Source organism: Electrona antarctica (genome assembly GCF_951216825.1).
Source record: "Electrona antarctica genome assembly, contig: scaffold_117, whole genome shotgun sequence".
Taxonomy (NCBI): domain Eukaryota; kingdom Metazoa; phylum Chordata; class Actinopteri; order Myctophiformes; family Myctophidae; genus Electrona; species Electrona antarctica.
Genome location: NW_027637944.1, coordinates 61184 through 81592, shown reverse-complemented (window position 1 = coordinate 81592; position 20409 = coordinate 61184). Strand labels below are relative to the sequence as shown.

The 20409-nt window shown below is 43.7% G+C and overlaps 1 protein-coding gene across 1 annotated transcript; it reads left to right on the top strand.

Annotated features, from left to right (window-relative positions):
* Positions 1-269: 269 nt before the first annotated feature.
* On the top strand, positions 270-20159 carry LOC306918533 (polypeptide N-acetylgalactosaminyltransferase 11-like). The gene is made up of 12 exons (XM_079531433.1): positions 270-405; positions 6579-6856; positions 7813-7936; positions 8209-8375; positions 9236-9364; positions 10047-10290; positions 11033-11150; positions 13286-13438; positions 13841-14047; positions 15001-15105; positions 15339-15476; positions 16124-20159. Exons 2-12 carry the CDS (start codon positions 6613-6615, stop codon positions 16253-16255), a joined length of 1761 nt encoding a protein of 586 aa, XP_079387559.1. The 5' UTR covers positions 270-405; positions 6579-6612; the 3' UTR covers positions 16256-20159.
* Positions 20160-20409: the final 250 nt, after the last annotated feature.

Here is a 20409-nt window from a genome sequence, read left to right as displayed (position 1 = left end):
TCAAAGCTGGCCATTCATTGTCAATTGAATGGCATTTAATGTTTGTGTTGAGACAAACTCTCAAAACTGGACATTAGATTATTGTCAATGGCATTTAATGTTTGTGTTATCACAATGTTTGTGTTTACATACACCCTCAAAGCTGGACATAATAGGAGAGGCTAGCGCCCCTCAAAAAATGGTGCTATTTTATCATGATTATTAGTGAGGACCAATTATATGGTTGAAAAGTAGTGAAGTGGCCCTTTAACGGCTAGATTTCCCAGGTTTCCTGAACGCATCGCAGTCGCAGCAGTTCCATGTTGTAAATATGAGTTGGTGCGTCGCTCCTGCACAACGTTTATGTCTCGTGACAAACGTAAAAGGATTTATTTGGGCTTATTTGGGGAAAATGGAGGTCTAAAGGTAAGTCAGCGGGGTGTCATCGATCCCAAATCAGTCAGATCAGCTATTGATTGGATGTGCGAGGGCAATTCATGCTTTGGGGTTGGTTGATTTGTATTTGTACGTTTCTTTGTTACGTTCAAATCGGTGACCAATCCAATTGTGTTACCGGCTATTATATTTGTATTTTATGTATTTGTTTTCCGCTGTGTAAAACATTGGGCGTTGATTTTAGCAGTGCATGGACATCAACAATAAATACATTTATATAGAACAGTTCAACCAAACGTGGATCTTTTTTACCCCACTGAAAGTTCGCCATCACGGAATTATTTAGGTAACCAGTATCGGTGAAAACCCAACCCCTATTATTTGTAGCTAACGTTAGCTGACTGAGCTAAAGTAGCCATCCATCCAACAACAAGTGATTGATGTGCTGCTACCATTCAAACGACCGATTATTTATTGATTATTGAGGCACGCGACTCCCTGTCACAAATAACTAAAAACGGGCATCTTTTTAATGTACCGTTGGTGTTCGCTCTTCCAAGTCATGCATTTGTAGTCCTGTCTTGCTGTCTATTTGTAGTTCAATAGGCGATGTACAGTATTTAGTCAAATCTGATGACGCTATGTTGTGTATTTAGTGGTCTTCTGTCTGTCAGTTCTGTGACTGTTATTATCAGTTAATTTGTAGGTAGTTCCACCAGTTCATTTGTAGTAGTTTATAAGTGATGTTGCCTAGTAGTTGATCAATGCATCAATTTTAACCACTGTGTTACAATATGTTGTGAGTGACGCATTGTGAGCTTATAGATCAGCTATTCAAAGAAAAACAAACACAAAAAGGCTTGAAGGCAATTTCATGAAATGTAAACAATATTTTAACACTGATCTTGTATGGGCCGGGGCCCGGGGGTCCTTGGCACAAACTCTGTTTCAGATGGGGGACCGCGGCCAAATACATACTGTTTTGATTGATTGATTGAAATATTTATTAACAGTTTGCAGAATTACAGTACATTTCAAGCACAATTCAATACAAATACTGTTAACTGTGAGTGGACGACCCAATAAAGCATTACACTTGTTTACAAGAGGGTCCACCTTGTTCAATTCATCAAAAGTATGTAAGTTTGTAAGTTTTTTTTTATGTATGTTTTATTTGGGGGTCATTGCCCTGAATAAGCTGGAGAACCCACTGATGTACTAACTATAGGCTACTGTATGTATTTTGTAGTTCTATCATTTGTAGTTCAGTCAGGGATGTTGCATGTCTGTCCCCCCCCCCCCCCCCCCTATGGGTCCCCCAGCTCCTCTCCAGCTTTGTATCTGGAGAGGAGAGGGCCACTATAGTTCCACACTCGTGCGTGCGTGCACATGTGTCGCCCACCAGCGTAAGGAATGGTACTTAGGTTCCTGTTACAGTGAAAGTTAATAGACCCTGTCTATTAACTGTCACTGTGTGACACGCTATGAGCCCACACACACACACACACACACACACACTGTGTGTGTGCACATGTGTGTACACGTGTGAGAAGAATTGTTGTTTTTTCAACAATTTCACAATTCACATCACACCTTTTTTATCTGATGTGTGGAGAGCAGACGGTTCTTAGTAAAGGCCTATTCATAGTCTGGATTTTCGGTGGTGAGGTGACCACCGCTCTGGTGGTGAGCTGACCACCGGAGCTGAAATAACGTTGAGCGGTGGTGAGTAAAAACAGAGAGAAGGGCTGGAGCGGTGGCGGTGGTTTGCTCTTCACCGCGGCTCGTGGCGTCATGTTGTAGTTCAGTGGTCACCTAACCACCGAAAATCCAGACTATGTACAGTATGAGCCATAAGTCAGTGGCCTTGGGAACCCGAGCACTGTGGCCTAAATATCAGGAGGCTATCTCCTGTTTCCTTAGCGATAGGCAGTTTGAAGGATGTGACACTATAGTGTCGCAGTAGTCTCACGTAGCCAGACAGCTATTCCACAATCTCTGAATGCTAGTATACGGTATAGAACTATACCGCCTGAAATCCAAGTAATCTGTTTTCATTTCCGTTCAGGAAAATATATTTAAAAATATCTTTAGAGCTTATGTTTTTATTTCCATTTCTGCTAAACACAGTAAGCAGCAAGCTATACATGCATCGATTATTTCTATTTGGATCAATTTGCACGACTGTAACGACGAAACTGAAGTGGGGAGGAGGCTTCACTTCCGCTTTATATTATACTCGGATAGAGCTTCCGTTGCTCCAGAGTCCAGACCGTATGACGGAAGCATTTGAAAATTGCGAGAGGCAACAGTCTGGCATTGCGAGACTAGTGTCGCAGGGACATTTACTCCCAGGGCAACCCTTGATGCCTGCCAACCAGGGGATTGAACTCTGACCTCCCAGATTCTAACCACAAGACCCACTGAGCCGTTGCTGTGCACGGAGCAGACTGTTGGCCAGTTGGAAATCCTATGTTATCCACTTAGGCCCACTTTTTGCCAACGGCTGATTCGGTCTGGTTTATTAACCAGGCTAAGACTGACACACAGACAGACAGTTTTGGCCATCTTCTATAGTTAGTGCTCACTTCGTTCGCAATCACTTCGTTCGCAATTAGATTCCAATCATCTGGATGTGGCACAGATCTGATTCAGGCTGGATTTGGCTGTGAGCGTAAATGGGGCCTTAAAATCGATATACTTTGTTGACTAGTGTGCAGCGGTCTGTGGTAGCGCTCCCTACCTTTTATCTCTCTCTACACCTAATCGATTCACCAAAAGTAGCCAATCTATAAGCTCGCACATGTGTCACATCGCAACCCAATGTGAGTTTGTAGGTCAGCTATTTTTGCCCCAGAACATAGGGGTGCTACTAGGGTCCAAGTGTTAATGGCTTTAACCCATTTTGGGCGGGAACCCCTTTTGGTGTTTTAAACATTATGTTATAATTTAGCTATTGAAAAATAGCAGATCTACAAGCTTAAAGTAACTGCGTGCTAGGGTACAAACAGACCCTTACATGTCTAACTCTGAGAGTGTACAAATGGAACCAAATAGACCCTTACATGTCTGTAACTCTGAGAGTGTACAAACAGACCCTTACATGTCTGTAACTCTGAGAGTGTACAAACAGACCCTTACATGTCTAACTCTGAGAGTGTACAAACAGACCCTTACATGTCTGTAACTCTGAGAGTGTACAAATGGACCCTTACAGTTCTGTAACTCTGAGAGTGTACAAATGGAAACCAAATGGACCCTTACATGTCTGTAACTCTGAGAGTGTACAAATGGAACCAAATCGAACCAAATGGACCCTTACATGTCTGTAACTCTGAGAGTGTACAAATGGACTGTTGCATTTCTACACTCTCAGAGTTATGATGATGGTCCTTGAAAGTGAACCACTGATCTAGGAATAATACAAACATATCATTATTGTTCAAGTGCAGCTAAAAGTTAGTAAAATATAGCCTACAGTAAAAGTATAAAACACATGTGACATTACAACCAACAGTAAGGAGTGCAAGGTCAGCGGGTGAACCCGGTGAATTATTGACTGTTAACAGTGATGGTGTTTCTGCGGTGTTTGCTGTTTGTTGTAACGAAGTCAGCAGCTTTGTGTGTGTGTGTGTGTGTGTGTGTGTGTGTGTGTGTGTGTGTGTGTGTGTGTGTGTGTGTGTGTGTGTGTGTGTGTGTGTGTGTGTGTGTGTGTGTGTGTGTGTGTGTGTGTGTGTGTGTGTGTGTGTGTGTGTGTGTGTGTGTGTGTGTGTGTGTGTGTGTGTGTGTGTGTGTGTGTGTGTGTGTGTGTGTGTGTGTGTGTGTGTGTGTGTGTGTGTGTGTGTGTGGTAATGACTATGTCATTTTTTACAAGTCAATTCACCAATGAGAGTGAATGTGAATAGGGTTGCAACTCTTTTATACCATTTTTCATTTGTACAGTATATAGTCTAGTAGCCAGCCCATAGAGCCCCATTGTGAAACCGGACATGTTGAGTACACCAACGTTTTATGTTATACATGTTTAGTATGGATCCCCAGCATGTAGAAACTGCCGGATGCTAACTTGCATATGTTGAGCAATTTTCATAATTGGCATAATATGTGACCATACCAAAAACAACCCATAGAAGGCAAAATATTAAAAATGTCATCATGCTTTATGTAGCACGTGACATGTCAAACTAGGGGGTTTTCATGATGCTGAATCCATTCCAAGCATTGGTTTTGCAAAAAAACACTAATTGGGCTTAAAACGGCCATGCCCACTTGGCCAAATGTGCTGACATCATCAATTTGTGATGACGGCATTGGCCGTTTTTAGCCCAATGATTTTTTTTTTGCAAAACTAATGCCTGGACTGGATTCAGCATCATGAAAACCCCCTAGTTTGACACATCACATGCTAGATAAAGCATGATGCAATTTTGAATATTTTGCCTTCTATAGGTTGTTAATGGTATGGTCACATATTATGCCAATTATGAAAATTGCTCAACATATGCAAGTTAGCATCCGGCAGTTTCTACATGCTGGGGACCCATACTAAACATTTCTAACATAAAACGTTGGTGTACTCAACATGTCCGGGTTCACATTTTGGCTACTAGACTAATACTGTACTGTATGTATGATGTGTCAATGTGGTTAAAAGTGCCTGTGCCTCTAGGAGCCAACTATTGTTTTAGTTTTTGACAATTTGTTATGACTTTGCTTGTCCCTGTTTAGCGGCCATGGGTCTGAACTCTGGGCTGCTATAAACTCCCGTACCACCAATCTGTGTTTGACTGTTTAATATATTTAGACCTAAGGCTTCTAAATCCTGACAGTCTTGTGAAAAATTATATGTAATTGCCCACTGACCCCCATCTGAAAATATGTTGTTCCAGGGATCCCCCAAAAGCAAAGATTTGAGTTAAAAACATTCCCCCTGAAAGAATATTCAAAGATTTGGGCCACATTTTCAAGACTTCAAAAATACCAGATCTATAAGCTCATAGCATGGTACTCGGTGCTGCGCCATGAGCTTGTAGATCTGCTATTTTTCAAAAGGGGTTCCCGTCCTGAATGGGTTAACATATTTCTTCTCCTTTAGTTTGTCTGCCACACGGTTTTGTTGTTGTAAACATTGTGTAGAAATGTCACCGACAACCTTGGTTATCACAGGAAAACAAAGCAAGATGGAGCCACAGCTGGCGTGATGATGGAAAGGCGTAAACCTATGCTATGTGTATAAAACTCTGTGGGCAGTATTATGCGTGTCTTAAGTACCAGGTCTTATGACTTAACTTAAGACCTGGAGGCGTGGTCAATGCTGTTTGGCCACTCAGAATAGCCAAATGGCATTGACCACGCCTCCAGGTCTTAAGTTAAGTTATAAGACCTGGTACTTAAGACACGCATAATACTGCCCTTTATCTCTGTTTAAAGACTTCAGAAGAATATATCGAGAACCTCGCTCTTAAAGCCAGCAGTCCCCAAGCCAGCAGTCCCCAACAAGGAGGCCTGTTCCTCACTCTCTGTATGTTGTTACTCTGCTGAATCTTTACTTTACACTTTACTTCGTCATTCCTTCATCTTTGGAAGATTATTTAATCTACAACAGAACCCAAATATGAATTTTCTAATAAGAAGTTTCATCTGTTGTTATGAATTAATATCTGACAGATGGACGTGGACCGGCATTTACTAGAGCAGTGGTTTTCAACCCCTTTCATATCAAGGCCATTATTAATTCGGCTTCGGACCACCTGATGAGATTTAGCCTCTCGGACCCAAAACCTAGAGGATTTTGTTGTCGTCGGATAAGGTTTTGTCCACAATTCCATGCTGTATTGATGTTTGTACTATTAGGAGAGATAACAGGCAAACGTTGATCAAAATGACAATTTTCCTTCAGCATTCTCTAATTGTGTAGACTTCTTGCAAATTAATGAATGCAGATGTACGGGTCCATGATTTAGTTTCATTTTACGCTCTCAAGAGTTCAAGACCTATAAGGGTCCATTTGGTTACCAACTCTCCTTCATTTAAATGGGGACCACCTGGAATTCCTTTAAGGGCCACTGGTGGTCCCCGGACCACTGGTTGAAAACCACTGTACTAGTGGAAAATAAAGCTATCATAGTTGCTCTACTACTTGAATGTTGTCAGACATGAAATAATCTCTCTCTCTATCTCTCTCTCTCTCTCTCCCCCTCCAGCTGTGTAATGTAAGACGATGCTCTCTCGCCCACCATGACCGGTGCAACATGGAGGTATTTCTTCTATGGTTGCCTCTTCACCTCGGTCACCTGGTCCGTCCTCCTCTTCGTCTACTTCAACCTGGCGAGCGACCCCGCCCACCTCCGCACCCCCCTGCTCCCCCGCAACAATGGACCCTTCCACCGGCAGCAGCCAATCACTAAGGGCCCCTTCGCTCAGAAGGCGGGCCGTGGGGTGCCCGTGGCCAATAAGGGAGCAGAGCTGTCTCCTGAAATGGGTTAGTGACCTTTTGTTTTCTCGTTGTTGCTGTGTGAATTCAATTCAATTCAATTCCAATTATTCAATTCAATTGAGCTTTATTGGCATGAGAAAACATATGTTTACATTGCCAAAGCAAGTTGAAAATGGGGAGTATACAGTTGGAGGGGGTACAGCATGTTGTAAACAGAGCTATATGTCACATTGTGTAGTTATATACATGTTATACAGGGTATAAAGCTTGAAACAAATAGCAGCTTGAAACAAATAGCAGCCCTCGTTTGACATGAACTGTACACATATATATTCATGTGATATACATATGTGCTAATGAAAACATTAGCCCAATATATATATTCATGTGATATACATAATGTGCTATTAAATGAAAAAATTAGCCCAATATATATATTCATGTGATATACATATGTGCTAATGAAAAAATTAGTCCCTCCCCAACCCGTCCTTGTCCAATAGGCACGTTAGCAGCGAGGAGACAGGACAAGCTGTCCTTCTCCCCCATAGAGTAAGTATAGCCTTGCCGAGCCATGAGGCCCATAGGGCAGGAGCCTATCTCCTGTTTCTGTAGCGTGAGGCAGCTTGATGTACAAGTACACCCCCTGGACATGACGCATCCATAGAGATGCATGTTAAATGGCGGGATTTCTCCATATAATTAATCCATCATTTCAGTAGCAAGAGCATCAAAGTCAACCAGGCCTGCACTGGACAAATGTGCAGGACATTATTTAAATAAACTAGAAATATGAGGAAATGACAGAGGGAGAAACCGTATCCAACAATCGACTTACACTGACCGCTATGAAGAAAGATTGCCCAGCATAGCAACTAAACTATTTGGATTGGCATTGGTTTCGCTTTTTTTGGGTGGGGTTTAGCGAAGGGATAATTCCTGTATACACAATGTCCAGCAGATGGGGCTAAGTGCTCACAAAGCTCCCTCCCTCCCTCCAGGTATGATCTACACAGCGTCAGACCAGCAGATCAGAGATCAGGGTTATCACAAACACGCCTTCAATGTTCTCATCTCCAACAGACTGGGCTCACACCGACAGCTGCCAGACACCAGAGACTCACAGTAAGAGTGCACGCACGCACGCACGCACGCACGCACGCACGCACGCACGCACGCACGCACGCACGCACGCACGCACGCAAGCATAAAGACTACACACATGCCTATACAGTATACTGTGATCATAATATAGTTCACTTCATGTGCAATGAATCTCGAATTGTATATTCTCAATTATTTCTGATTATTTTCGGTAAATTGATGTACGTGTGTGTGTGTGTGTGTGTGTGTGTGTGTGTGTGTGTGTGTGTGTGTGTGTGTGTGTGTGTGTGTAGATGTAGGGGCAGGGTGTATCCAGAGGGACTGCCTTCGGTCAGCGTAGTGATCTGTTTCTTCAACGAGGCGCTGTCCGCCCTGCTCCGCACCGTGCACAGTGTCCTGGACCGCACGCCTCACTTCCTGCTGCACGAGATCATCCTGGTGGACGACCACAGTGAGCTGGGTGAGTGGAGAGTAGCGACACGCTTTGATCTCGCTGCAAAGCGGGTGCCTATGGGCAATAGTTCCAAACATTGCTGGAACTATCCCATTGAGATAGAATGAGCACTTCCGCATTCCATTGTTACAATGGAATGCGGCTGCTCCATAGAGCGCCGAAGTCCTGCCGCCAATCTGCCTCATTCCCTGGTTCCAAGGGGTTTCGCGGAAGTTTTTCGCTATGGAGAATAACATGGGGTCATCTTAAAACCGTCTCATATATAAGAATTGTGATCCAAAAATAAACAAACTGACCCGGCAATATTGTCGGGGAGGTGTCTCTGTATTGTGGACGACATATTTGATAGTCTGTTTCTAGTGAAAATGTAACTAATTTGGCTGCAGTAACATTAGCGTTTTCTCTCTTGTCTTGTTGATTCTTCATATCCATATGAGTGAAACCGCCAGGATGATTCGTTTACTTTTCAATCACAGTTCTTATATGAGGCGATCTAAAATGGGGATTAGAATACAAATAAATAAATACACAAACCCGTGGACTTATCGCCCTCTGCCGATATTTACGTCAGACTTTGGTGCTCTATAACGTTGGAACACTGTGTGACTTTTCGGTCAATTCCCGTATACCGCCACCCGTAGCACAGCCTCTCGACTTTAGTAAAAACCTAAAACATTGGGTCTGGTAGTGCCGGGTTTGGGCAGAATTTGAGAACTCTTTCACAGAGTAAAACTGAAACGGCAGTCAGCACATAAAACTTCTACCCGAACCTGACACACACACACACTCACTCACTCACTCACTCACTCACTCACTCACTCACTCTGTTGTTGTTGTTGACTGTGCTGTGTGTGTGTGTGTGTCAGAGGACCTGAAGGAGACCCTGGACAGGTATGTGCAGCAGTCCCTTCAGGAGAACATGGTCAAAGTGGTGAGGAACCAGAAGAGGGAAGGCCTCATCCGAGGACGCATGATAGGAGCCTCGCACGCTACCGGTGAGACCCCGCCTCCTACCTCCTAACCACATGAACCCAATTAGCGGTGGTGGAAAATGTACTCGATTAATTGTTTTACTTAAGTAAAAGTATCAATACTGCAATATAGAGATACTTTGTCTGGAATTTAAAATGTACTTGAGCAAAAGTACTGGCATCAAAATGTACTTAAGTGCCAAAAGTAGAAAGTACTCACTATACAGAATTTCCCATTTCAAGTTTTCAAAAGTATACAAATATTTTGAAAATGGCAGATCTACAAGCTTGTAGATTGGCTATGGCCGAAATGTATATAGGTTTGAAGTGGTTAATGTATGTTTTAATAATAATCAAAGTTTTCAAATAAATGTAGTGGATTAAAAGTACAATATTTGCTTCTGAGAATTAGTGGAGTAGAAGTAAAAGTACTGGAAATTGGAAATACTTGGCAGCCTATGACATTGTACATAGGTTGGTCGTAAGAGGCTTCCAACAACTTGGAATGCCAAAAGCGAGCAGCTAAAAGGCTTGCAAAATTCGGTAGCCACAAAATATGCCGAAGATGCTGTTACTTGTACCCCTGAAGGATGTGGATGTATTTGTCCAAGATTTGCTGACTGCATTTTGTACAGCACCTTGTAAATATTTGTGTCCTTGTATTGTATCTCTGTGTGTGCGTGCGTGCGTGCGTGCGTGCGTGCAGGTGAGGTGCTGGTGTTCCTGGACAGCCACTGTGAGGTGAACCAGGCGTGGCTGGAGCCACTGCTGACCGTGCTGCAGAGGGACGGACGGACGGCCGTCTGTCCGGTCATCGACATCATCTCGGCCGACACGCTGGCCTACAGCCCCTCCCCCCTGGTCAGGGGGGGCTTCAACTGGGGGCTGCACTTCAAGTGGGAGCCGGTGCCCCAGAACCAGCTGGACCGAGACCCCACGCTACCCATCAGGTAACTTAGCGCACAGGCGCACGCCACGCACTGTGTGTGTGTGTGTGTGTGTGTGTGTGTGTGGGTGTGGGTGTGGGTGTGGGTGTGTGTGTGTGTGTGTGTGTGTGAATCTGCTTCGATGCCCCTATTTCATGGAACACTCTACAACAAACGCTAAAAATGAATACCCCAATATTCTATGGACAATTTAATAACCTGCTCTTAAACCTCCCTACCTCAATATGTATTTGTATATGTATGTTTTTAACGTATTGAGACTATTGACTTTCCGCTGATTTATTTCACTGTTTCTGTGTTTTATATCTATATGCCTTACTTGTAGATTTGTTTTGTGTTTTATTTTATTCTTAATTGTTGATTTTGTGTGTAATCTCGGCAGCATTGCAAATGAGGGTGAACCTCAATGCTCTTTTCGATAATAAAGGTTTCAATCAATCAATCAATCAATGTAACAAAATTACAAAAAAATTCAATAGTAGCTGATGTACAAGCTCATGGAAGTGCACTATGAACTTGTACATCTGCTATTTTTGAATAGCCAAAGTATACAATATTGTTAAAGTGTTGTGACGCTGTATTAACAAATTTCTCTGGGGCCCCCAAGGACTCCCCTGTGAGTCCCTCGACCTCACTTTGAGGACCACTGCCCTAGACTACGCATCAGATGACAGACAGACAGACAGACAGACAGACAGACGAGGTCAAATATTTATGACTAATAATAATCTTCTCTTCCTCTCAGGTCTCCTACCATGGCAGGTGGTCTGTTTGCTATAAACAGGAAGTATTTCAACGAGTTGGGCCAATACGATGCCGGGATGGACATTTGGGGCGGAGAGAACTTGGAGATTTCCTTCAGGGTGAAGACGACACACGCACGCACAAACAAACACAAAGACAGACCATCCACAAGCTCACAAATTGCCGCTTGTAGATTACCTTTATGTGACCCTGCCATAGGGCAGAACTAGAGTCCTTGTTATGTAATTGTGGTTTTAATGGGTCAATAGTTCCTCTTGTCTGTCTGTGTCAGATCTGGATGTGCTGAGGGCAGCTGCTAATAGTTCCTCCTCTCTCTGTCTCTATGACCCCCTTCCCACTGGTTGGGGACCGGTTCAGTTCAGAACCAGTTTTTAGTCCATGAGCCAGACCTCCAAAATTGGAACATTAATTGTGAATTGAGTGGGCAAAACCATACCTATATTAAATTGTTTAAGTAAATTAATATATGATTACCCTTCCACAGTAGTAGCTTTTTCATATTTTCCTATATAATGCCTAACTTGCATATTTAAAATTGTAATATTTGTAATACAATACATCGTTGTCTTTGTGCAAGTAATCAACTGGGGAAGTTTCATAGTGATTAATATAGGTATAGTTTTGCCCACTCAATTCATAATTAACGTTCCAATGTTGGAACTCTGGCTCAAGGACTAAGGCCCAGGCCACACCACTCTGGATCTTTTGCAAAACGGATATTTTCGTCCTCCGTTTTAGAAAAAATCCCTGGCCATACGACAGAGATATCTATGTCCACACCCAAACGCAGAAACGCATTGAACACTGGATAAAATCACTGCAGTAGCAGGTTTCAATTGTAGGCTATATTATATTTGATTTTATATTTACACTTATGAGGTGCCAATCATATTTTTAATGAAGGAATAAGTACCGCATTTTAAAAGCCACCTAAATTGTGAGTGGAAGTATATGTTTCTTTCATTGTCTGTCAGCATGTCACACTATGTCTGTGCGTAAATCTCCAGATCCCGACTCTCGACTTTTCTCTCCATATAATTTAAAAATGATAGACACTTTACCATTGCTCTGGCGACCTGGCAAGTCCTGCACAGAAATTAATAGCAGAGTCAGACCAAGTGTCCACAACCAGTTGTGAGCTTGTAGAGTGGCTATATTTTAGGCTAATACAAGTTCACACGCACATTGTCAGCATGTAGGCACAGTGACATGCAGTCAATGGTGCGCCCTAAACATGAGAGAGATGTGCCATAATGCGCACGCACGATGCGATCCCATTCACACCTCTCTCTCTCTCTCTCTGCACCCTCTCTCTCTCTCTCTCTCTCCTCGCATGACCATGATGCAAAATACAGCACGATATAGTTTCACATGCGGCTATGCACACACCACGCATAGACTTGTTGGTGTAGGCTACTGCGCAATGGCATTTGGCCTGGGTCCTTATTGGTAGGTTAATATCCACAGTTTATCTGTAGCGGTCCGCAATGAACCTATTGGCTTCGCACTCGGCACCAATACAAATGAAACTATTTGAATAAAGGTTGTACACATCAGTGAAATTAACCTCTGGGAAAATCCCTAATTGAGAGTGTAGACCTAGCAAGCGCACCACAGCTCATATAGGCTGCATGGCTATACGGGCTTGGGCACTACCCTACCATCTCTCTATATCATTTGATGAAGGCATATTAAAAACATGACTTGTACACCCAATGAAAATGTAAACTTCACGGAATATATATACCACTTCGAATTATAACAATCGGTTGAAGATTATCTGAATATAGCACGAGTAAAATCTCAACCTCTTTGCGCAACGGGCCATTGCGCTGAGGACTGGGCTGGCAGTGTTTTTTTTACCTATACTTGTGAGGACCTCTGCTTGACAAGCTGCATGTGGGCGGTGGCGGTGACATCATCGTTTCTCAAAAACTCCGTTTCGCATGACTACACCGCTCCACTGATCCGGATATTTTCGAAAATCTTCACTTATTTATCCGTTTAAAAAAACCTCCGTTTGAGTGGCCGAAAACGCCGTTTGCGTGTGGCTGAAAGGCCCAAACGCACAGAGAAATGTGCGTTTTGCAAAAGACCCATATACGTGTGGCCTGGGCCTAAGAACCAAAAATAACTGAATCGGTTCCCAACTGGTGGAAAAGGGGCCATAGTGTCAGATCTGGATGTGTGGAGGGCAGCTGCTAATAGTTCCTCCTCTCTCTCTCTGTGTCAGCTCTGGATGTGCGGAGGGCAGCTGCTAATAGTTCCGTGCTCCAGAGTGGGTCACATCTTCAGGAAGAGACGTCCATACGGGTCGCCGGGCGGCCAGGACACCATGGCCCACAATTCACTGCGGTTAGCGCACGTTTGGATGGACGAGTATAAGGTACACACATTGCTCAGCCAATCAAATCATCGCTATGGGGTACACACATTGCTCAACCAATCAAATCATCGTTATGGGGTACACACAGACACGCAAAGCTGGGCATAGTAACATAATAACAGTGGGGTGCCCGCTGGCCTAGTGGTCCAGGCACATGCCACATAGAGGCTCTGGCCTGGCAGTGAGTTGCATGTTCGAGTCCCGTTCATGACGACCTTTCTCTCCCCTTCTCTCTCTCCCTCTTTCCTGTCTATCTTCAATTGGTAGTTGATAGTATCAATAAAGGCAGAAAAGCCAAAAACAAATCTTAGAAAATAATAACAACAATAATAATGCATTTTATTTGCATTTTGATACACTGCCTGATTCACTTAATGACTGTGTGACTGTTCGTCCAATCAGGAGCAGTATCTGTCTCTGCGCCCGGAGCTGCGTGGGCGGGACTACGGTGACATCAGCGAGCGCGTGGCGCTCAGGGATAGGCTGAAGTGTCACTCGTTCAGGTGGTACCTGGAGAGCATCTACCCGGAGATGACTCACAACGACAAGATCCAACGGCAGCAGTTCAACAAGAGCCTGAAACGAGCTGCCGTGCTGCAGTCTGGACGGGTGGGTGTCTGTCTGTCTGTCTGTCTGTCTGTCTGTCTGGATGGGTGGGTGGGTGTCTGTCTGTCTGTCTGTCTGTCTGGATGGGTGGGTGTCTGTCTGTCTGTCTGGGTGGGTGGGTGGTGTCTGTCTGGGTGGGTGGGTGGGTGTCTGTCTGGGTGTCTGTCTGTCTGTCTGTCTGTCTGGGTGGGTGGGTGTCTGTCTGGGTGTCTGTCTGTCTGGGTGGGTGGGTGGGTGTCTGTCTGTATCTCGGTCTGTCTGCGTCACTCTGTCTCACAGAAAATCTTGTGTGTGTGTGGCCGGGTAGTACCAATTTGACCTGAGATCAGATTCTAAAAATGTCTTCTACATCCTGACAGTTTTCTGAAAAAGCTATGTTTCTATGTCAGTCGTTCTTCGATTTCTCAAAAATAGCAGACCCACAAGCTCGTAGCGCGCCACTCGGTGGCGCGCTATGAGCTTGTAGATCTGCTATTTTTCAATAGCTAAAGCATAACATAATGCTAACACCAAAAGGGGTTCCCGCCCAACGAATGCCGTTTCTGGTGAAAACAAGGTTTTTCAACGGCCGACAGATACTGCGGTCGGGTTTTTTCTGCACCGAGCGAGAGAACAACAACCGGTCAAGACACCACACACAGCGTTATGTCATCATAACACCCGGTTACGGATATTTCGGCTCTTCAAAATAAGGGTTGCAAGCGGAAAAACTTTGGCAATGCGCGATAAATAGATTAATTAATCCTGGCGGACATTGTGTGTGTGTGTGTGTGTGTGTGTGTGTGTGTGTGTGTGTGTGTGTGTGTGTGTGTGTGTGTGTGTGTGTGTGTGTGTGTGTGTGTGTGTGTGTGTGTGTGTGTGTGTGTGTGTGTGTGTGTGTGTGTGTGTGTGTGTGTGTGTGTGTGTGTGTGTGTGTGTGTGTGTGTGTGTGTGTGTGTGTGTGTGTGCGCGCGCAGATATTGAATGTGTTCTCAGGTCATTGTTTGGTGGCTCAGGGCAGAGCCAGTCAGAAGGGAGGGGCTGTGGTGCTGAGATCATGTGACCCGCAAGACCCTGAACAGGTGGGGGCACACACACACATCCATCCATCGCACACAAATCGCAACGATCGTTGAATCGCAGAATCTCAATATAGTTGAGATTCACAATATAAACCGAATCGGCACCCTAGGTATTGAGACCTTATCGAATAATCCACGCAGTCTATTACATCAATGATCTGATGCGAAATATTCACTGACGCATTTTGTGTGTGTGTGCCTGTGTGCGTGCGTGGGTGCGTGCGTGGGTGCAGGTGTGGTCCTACAACGAGGACAGTGAGTTGGTTCTTGCAGGGTTGTTGTGTCTGGACGTGTCGGAGGTGCGCTCCGCTGACACCCCTCGTCTGATGAAGTGTCACGGATCTGGAGGCTCTCAGCAGTGGGATCTGGGGGTAAGATGATGATTCCTTGTCAAACTGCTCTTTGTGTCTAGGACCCCCAAGTTGATACGCGTTAACGGCTGCCACCCATCTGAAAAGAGTTTGTCACCCCCAGGAGGGATTTATGTTGGAAAAAAAATTCAACATTTAGATTTTTTCCTAAAAACTTAGATACACTGACTTGTGTTTATTTAATGACCTCATGGAATGAAAATAATGTATTTTTCACACTATTGGAGCATATGGGTGGTCATGCAGGAGATATAATTAACAATAGCTGCGCAGAAAAAAAAGTGTTTATTTTTATGTCAAAATAACCTAAAAGTCCAATCTTAATTATGTCCTGTCACACAAAAACATAATTGAGTACCACAGACGAAAAACTGTCCAAATTTCAGACTCGTTGTCCTGACCCCTTATCTATCAGTTATATATTATGGATAAATAGTGTGAACTTAGACTGTTTTTCGTCTGTGGCATTCAATTTGTGATTACATCAGCACGTCCATATGAATCTAATTCAAGATGATGGCAGGACGGTGCCTTACACATGGTCCTGTTTTAAACGTAAAAGACAAACTACACAAAGGTTTCACTGAATATTTGAGTTGAAAATGTTTAACTTTTTGCCTCTCTCTCTCTCTCTCGCTCTCCTGTAGAAGTCTAATCGCCTGTACCAGGTTTCGGTTGGTCAGTGCCTGTCCATGCTGCAGCCAATGGGAGCCAAGGGCTACGTCGCCATGGCGATCTGTGACGGCTCCGAGGCACAGCAGTGGCAGATGGAGGGTTGACGTGGATGGGGTGACAGAAGCTTGTTCCTGGAGGGCTGTATAGCCTCGGGTCCCAGCCCTACTCGTCTGCGAAGAGAAAAGCCTGGCCAAAACCTAAGGCAGAGAGTGTATCGGCGGAACTGTCGGACCGCAACATCCGTCCCATGTATTACCCCCGGATACGATATAGTCTTCGACCAATCGCAACACTTGTTTCATTCACAGAGAATGTAAACGGATTTGTAAAGCGTCAACGTCATTTCCTTGAGCGGTAGTTCCGCCGAAATCCCGCCACTTCCGCCGATGCACTCTACAGCGTAGGTCTTGCCCAGCGCGAGAGGGCTGCCCATAGACGTAGACACCTCTCAATGGCCCACTGAAGTTCGTTATAGAGCGACGGGTCTTCGCGGCTGCCATATTTGGCAGGGAGCAGCCGTGCGCCCCGCTCTGTAAATCGCACCGTGTCCTCGCCAGGTCTTTGCTGAATGGAGTCACAAAGAAATTAGCCTCATTTTCGAGGAGAAACGCCTGGTCACGACCTAACGCAGAGGATGTGTTGAGAAATGACTGTTGTATGTATTTATTATCTATATAATGATTTTTCAATCGACCAATCGCAACACTTATTTCATTCACAGAGAATGTAAACAGATCTGTAAAGACTCAACGTCATTACCTTGTTGGGCGCAAGTGTTTATTTTGTTGACTAAAGGGCCTTTCAAACGTGAAGTAATATAACGCGCCTATAGTAAATTTTCACTGGGGAGGAGTCGCTGTACGACAATGCAAGCGTATTTACGTGAGTGCGGTCCTGTGAATTTGTTGCGCGCGTGCTCGTTTCGTGCACACGCCCGCGACTCACCAGACCTGGATACTGTTTAGCTTTTTGCGTTGTTGCACCCCTCTTGAGCAGACCTGGACGAGACCGTTGATCCAAGCAACAACGCCTGCGTTCCTTAAAGGACCACTTCACCACTTTTCAACATCTTTTCATATAATTGGTCCTCACTAATGTTCATGATAAAACACCACAATCTTTTCCTACTCAGTCTGTGTCTCATAGGAGGGCTTTGGGCAGTTCGGACACCCATCCACCAGTGACATCATCAATAGGCAGATTTTTTTTAAACAAGATTTGTTTTAAAATATATTTAGACTTTTATTATTGTGAGAACGATGGCTTCAACTTTTGCATTGCAACTTTTCAGGAAAAGAAAGCCTGCCGTTTCTATTAGCTTGGATTCACCATCGATGATGTCACTGGTGGACGGGTTTCTGAACTGCCCACAGCCTTCCTATGAGACACAGACTGAGTAGAAAAAAATGGTGGTATTTTATCATGAACATTAGTTAGGACCAATTATAGGAAGAGAAGTTGAAAAGTGGTGAAGTGGTCCTTTAAGGCTTTTCAGAAGACTAAATAGGACTAAGACTAAACGGTGTGTTATTCATAAGACTAAGACAAAATATTTTCTGGCAGAATTAACATTGCATTATGACTAAGACTAAGGGCTCTATTTCCGTCCATGCTTATCCCTAAACTACTTTTTTTTTACTATTTTGAAAATATTTTTTGAATAGTTCAAATAGCCTATCTTACATTGACACGTGAGCTTGTAATTTGGCTATTTGAACTATTCAAAAACGTTTTTCAAAAATAGTAAAAAAGAAAGGCAAAGAGGTTTAGGAAAAAGGGGTTTAGCACTGATGAAAATAGGGCCCCTAAGACTAAAAGACTAAATAAGACTAAACTAAGATTAACACTAAATCATAATATTCTGGAGAAAAAAAAACTTCCGCCAAATTCCAGTACTTCCGTTTAGAGACTCAACCGGCTATAGGTCTTGGCCAGCGTGCACACAACAATGTAGTTCCGGGCCCTTTATGAGCTCCCCTCCACAATATGGCGTCCAGGGTAACCTACTCTACAATAACGCACCCACAGTCTGTCTACCTGTTTATGTCTATACGGTGATGTCACACAGGACCTTGTCCCTAAAAGATGGCTGACGTTGATGATGTCACAGAGCCTGGTCCTGTAGCTGATCATGTGAACTTTTTAACCTTTTTTGAGTGGTGTAAACCACTCCTACAACTGGCTTTGTTGGTGCAGAAAAAATGAGCATGGTTGCTATGTTCACCCTGTTCACCCGGGTGTGATTTCATTACGTCAGACATGATTTAATTACGTCAGACAGGCTATATTACACCACTCAGTTCACACGGGTGTGATTTTTTGTTTACCTTTGACTTTGACCGTTGAACTTTGGGGAAATAGATTTCTCCTTTTTTTCCCCCCCCTTTTTCTTTGAGAGACAATCATGTTTTTATCAGAAGAACCAGAAGAAGGAAGTAGTAGGCATGATGACGACATCACTTCCTGTTTGTACAATCATGTTTTGTTTGATTTTTAAAATAATAATTTAAAGGGGATATTGACTTCACGTATGTAGTAGTAGTCCCATAATAGAACGACAATAATACACCCACAGAGCTTTTAAAGAAAGGTACGGTACAAAAGTAGAGAATCCTTCTCCAAATGTTGATTGTGAAATAATTATATTTTAAGAAGTCCAAATTTGTTTTCGTTCAGCTATTTAAACTGAAGGTTTTTCAATTGCTTGTGTTTTCGTTGGGGAAGATGTGTGTCTCCCCCCCCCTCCTCCAAAGAGACACTGCTCCAGCGTGACAACCTTGAAAACTGCGTAACGGCTGCGAGTTGGGGAAATAAGGAACCTTATGCTACAGAGCTGTTGGGGAAATAAGGAACCTTATGCTACAGAGCTGTTGGGGAAATAAGGAACCTTATGCTCCAGAGCTGTTGAGAAGGTGCTGCCACACGGTCAAAAGAGCTGCGCACGTTCTCGGCTGCGCGCAGCTTAAAGCTTGAGTTTTTAGACAGCTGGTGGATGGAAATTAAGCTCCACCTCCGCTGAATTCTTGCGCGACGGCCAGATTCCCGGAAACGCTCTCCTCCGCTCAGGTCTTCCGCGGAGGTGGAGCTTCTTTTCCATCCACCAGCTGTCTAAAAACTCAGAATTTAAGCTGCGCGCAGCTTAAGAAGTGCGCAGCTTAAGACCGTTTTGCGCTATGGTGTGGAGACGGTGAGAGTCAGTGACATCTAGTGAGCTGAATGTTGTTTATAGCACCTTTTTTAATGTGTCCGACTGTCTGAAACGGTGAAGTGTCTTCAGACACGTCTAGTCGTGAGCTTTTGAACTTAGCTTATTTTAGTTTTTATTCTAAACTCGCGTTTTGACAGTTTTTGTCTCCCACTTTCAACCTGGCGCCGCGAGGTGAAAATGTTCCGAAATAGTTAAAATAGCACATCTACGTGCGAAAGACGCATCGAGGTGTGAGCACATAGATTGGCCATTTATTTTGGCTATCGTACAATGAAGTGGTTAAACATTTCAAGCGGGAAAATGTGTCCTTTTGTGATATTTACATTTCCTGATGAGATTTAATAATTAATTTAAAATGTAATGTGAAGTATCTCGGATTTAACTAGAAAGGTCCTGGCTACGCCAGGCTCGATGACACAATTTGGGCGTGACTGATGTGATATCGATGACGTCAATGTGCAAGTCCATATTTAATTTGGGCAAGACTCGTGTACCCCTGTCTGGTCCCATACTTTGTAAGGACGGTGGGTCCTGGTCTGATCCCATACTTTGTAGGGACAGTGGGTCCTGGTCTGATCCCATACTTTGACGGTGGGTCTAATAAGTTATAGATTCCGCCTTTTCCTCGCTGAGATAACATGAAATCAACATTTTCCACTCCAGGAGACGGCTAAAACCTCTTTGTGTTTTGTGTGTTTTGTTTTGTTTTTCTGATCGGTTCTCGACAAGTAACGTTAATGACACTGTGTGTTGCTTTTAATCAAAATGACTGAATGTTTGAATAAACGTGATGAAACTGATGTTAAAGCCATATTGTATATATTCATTTTAGTAGTGTTTCGGTTGAAACAACATTGCATGAAGCTCAAAAACTAAGAAATTAATCCGCTTACGAAACCTATATTTATAGCAGTAGAATTTCTGGCACCCGCACAAGGGTTCAAATCCCGGGAGGGACATGAAAGTTATGTACAGTATTGCTGCTTTGCACGTATCTGCATTTCTGTGTACAGCAGTTAAAGTTCCACTTTATTGTCATTCATTCTTTTT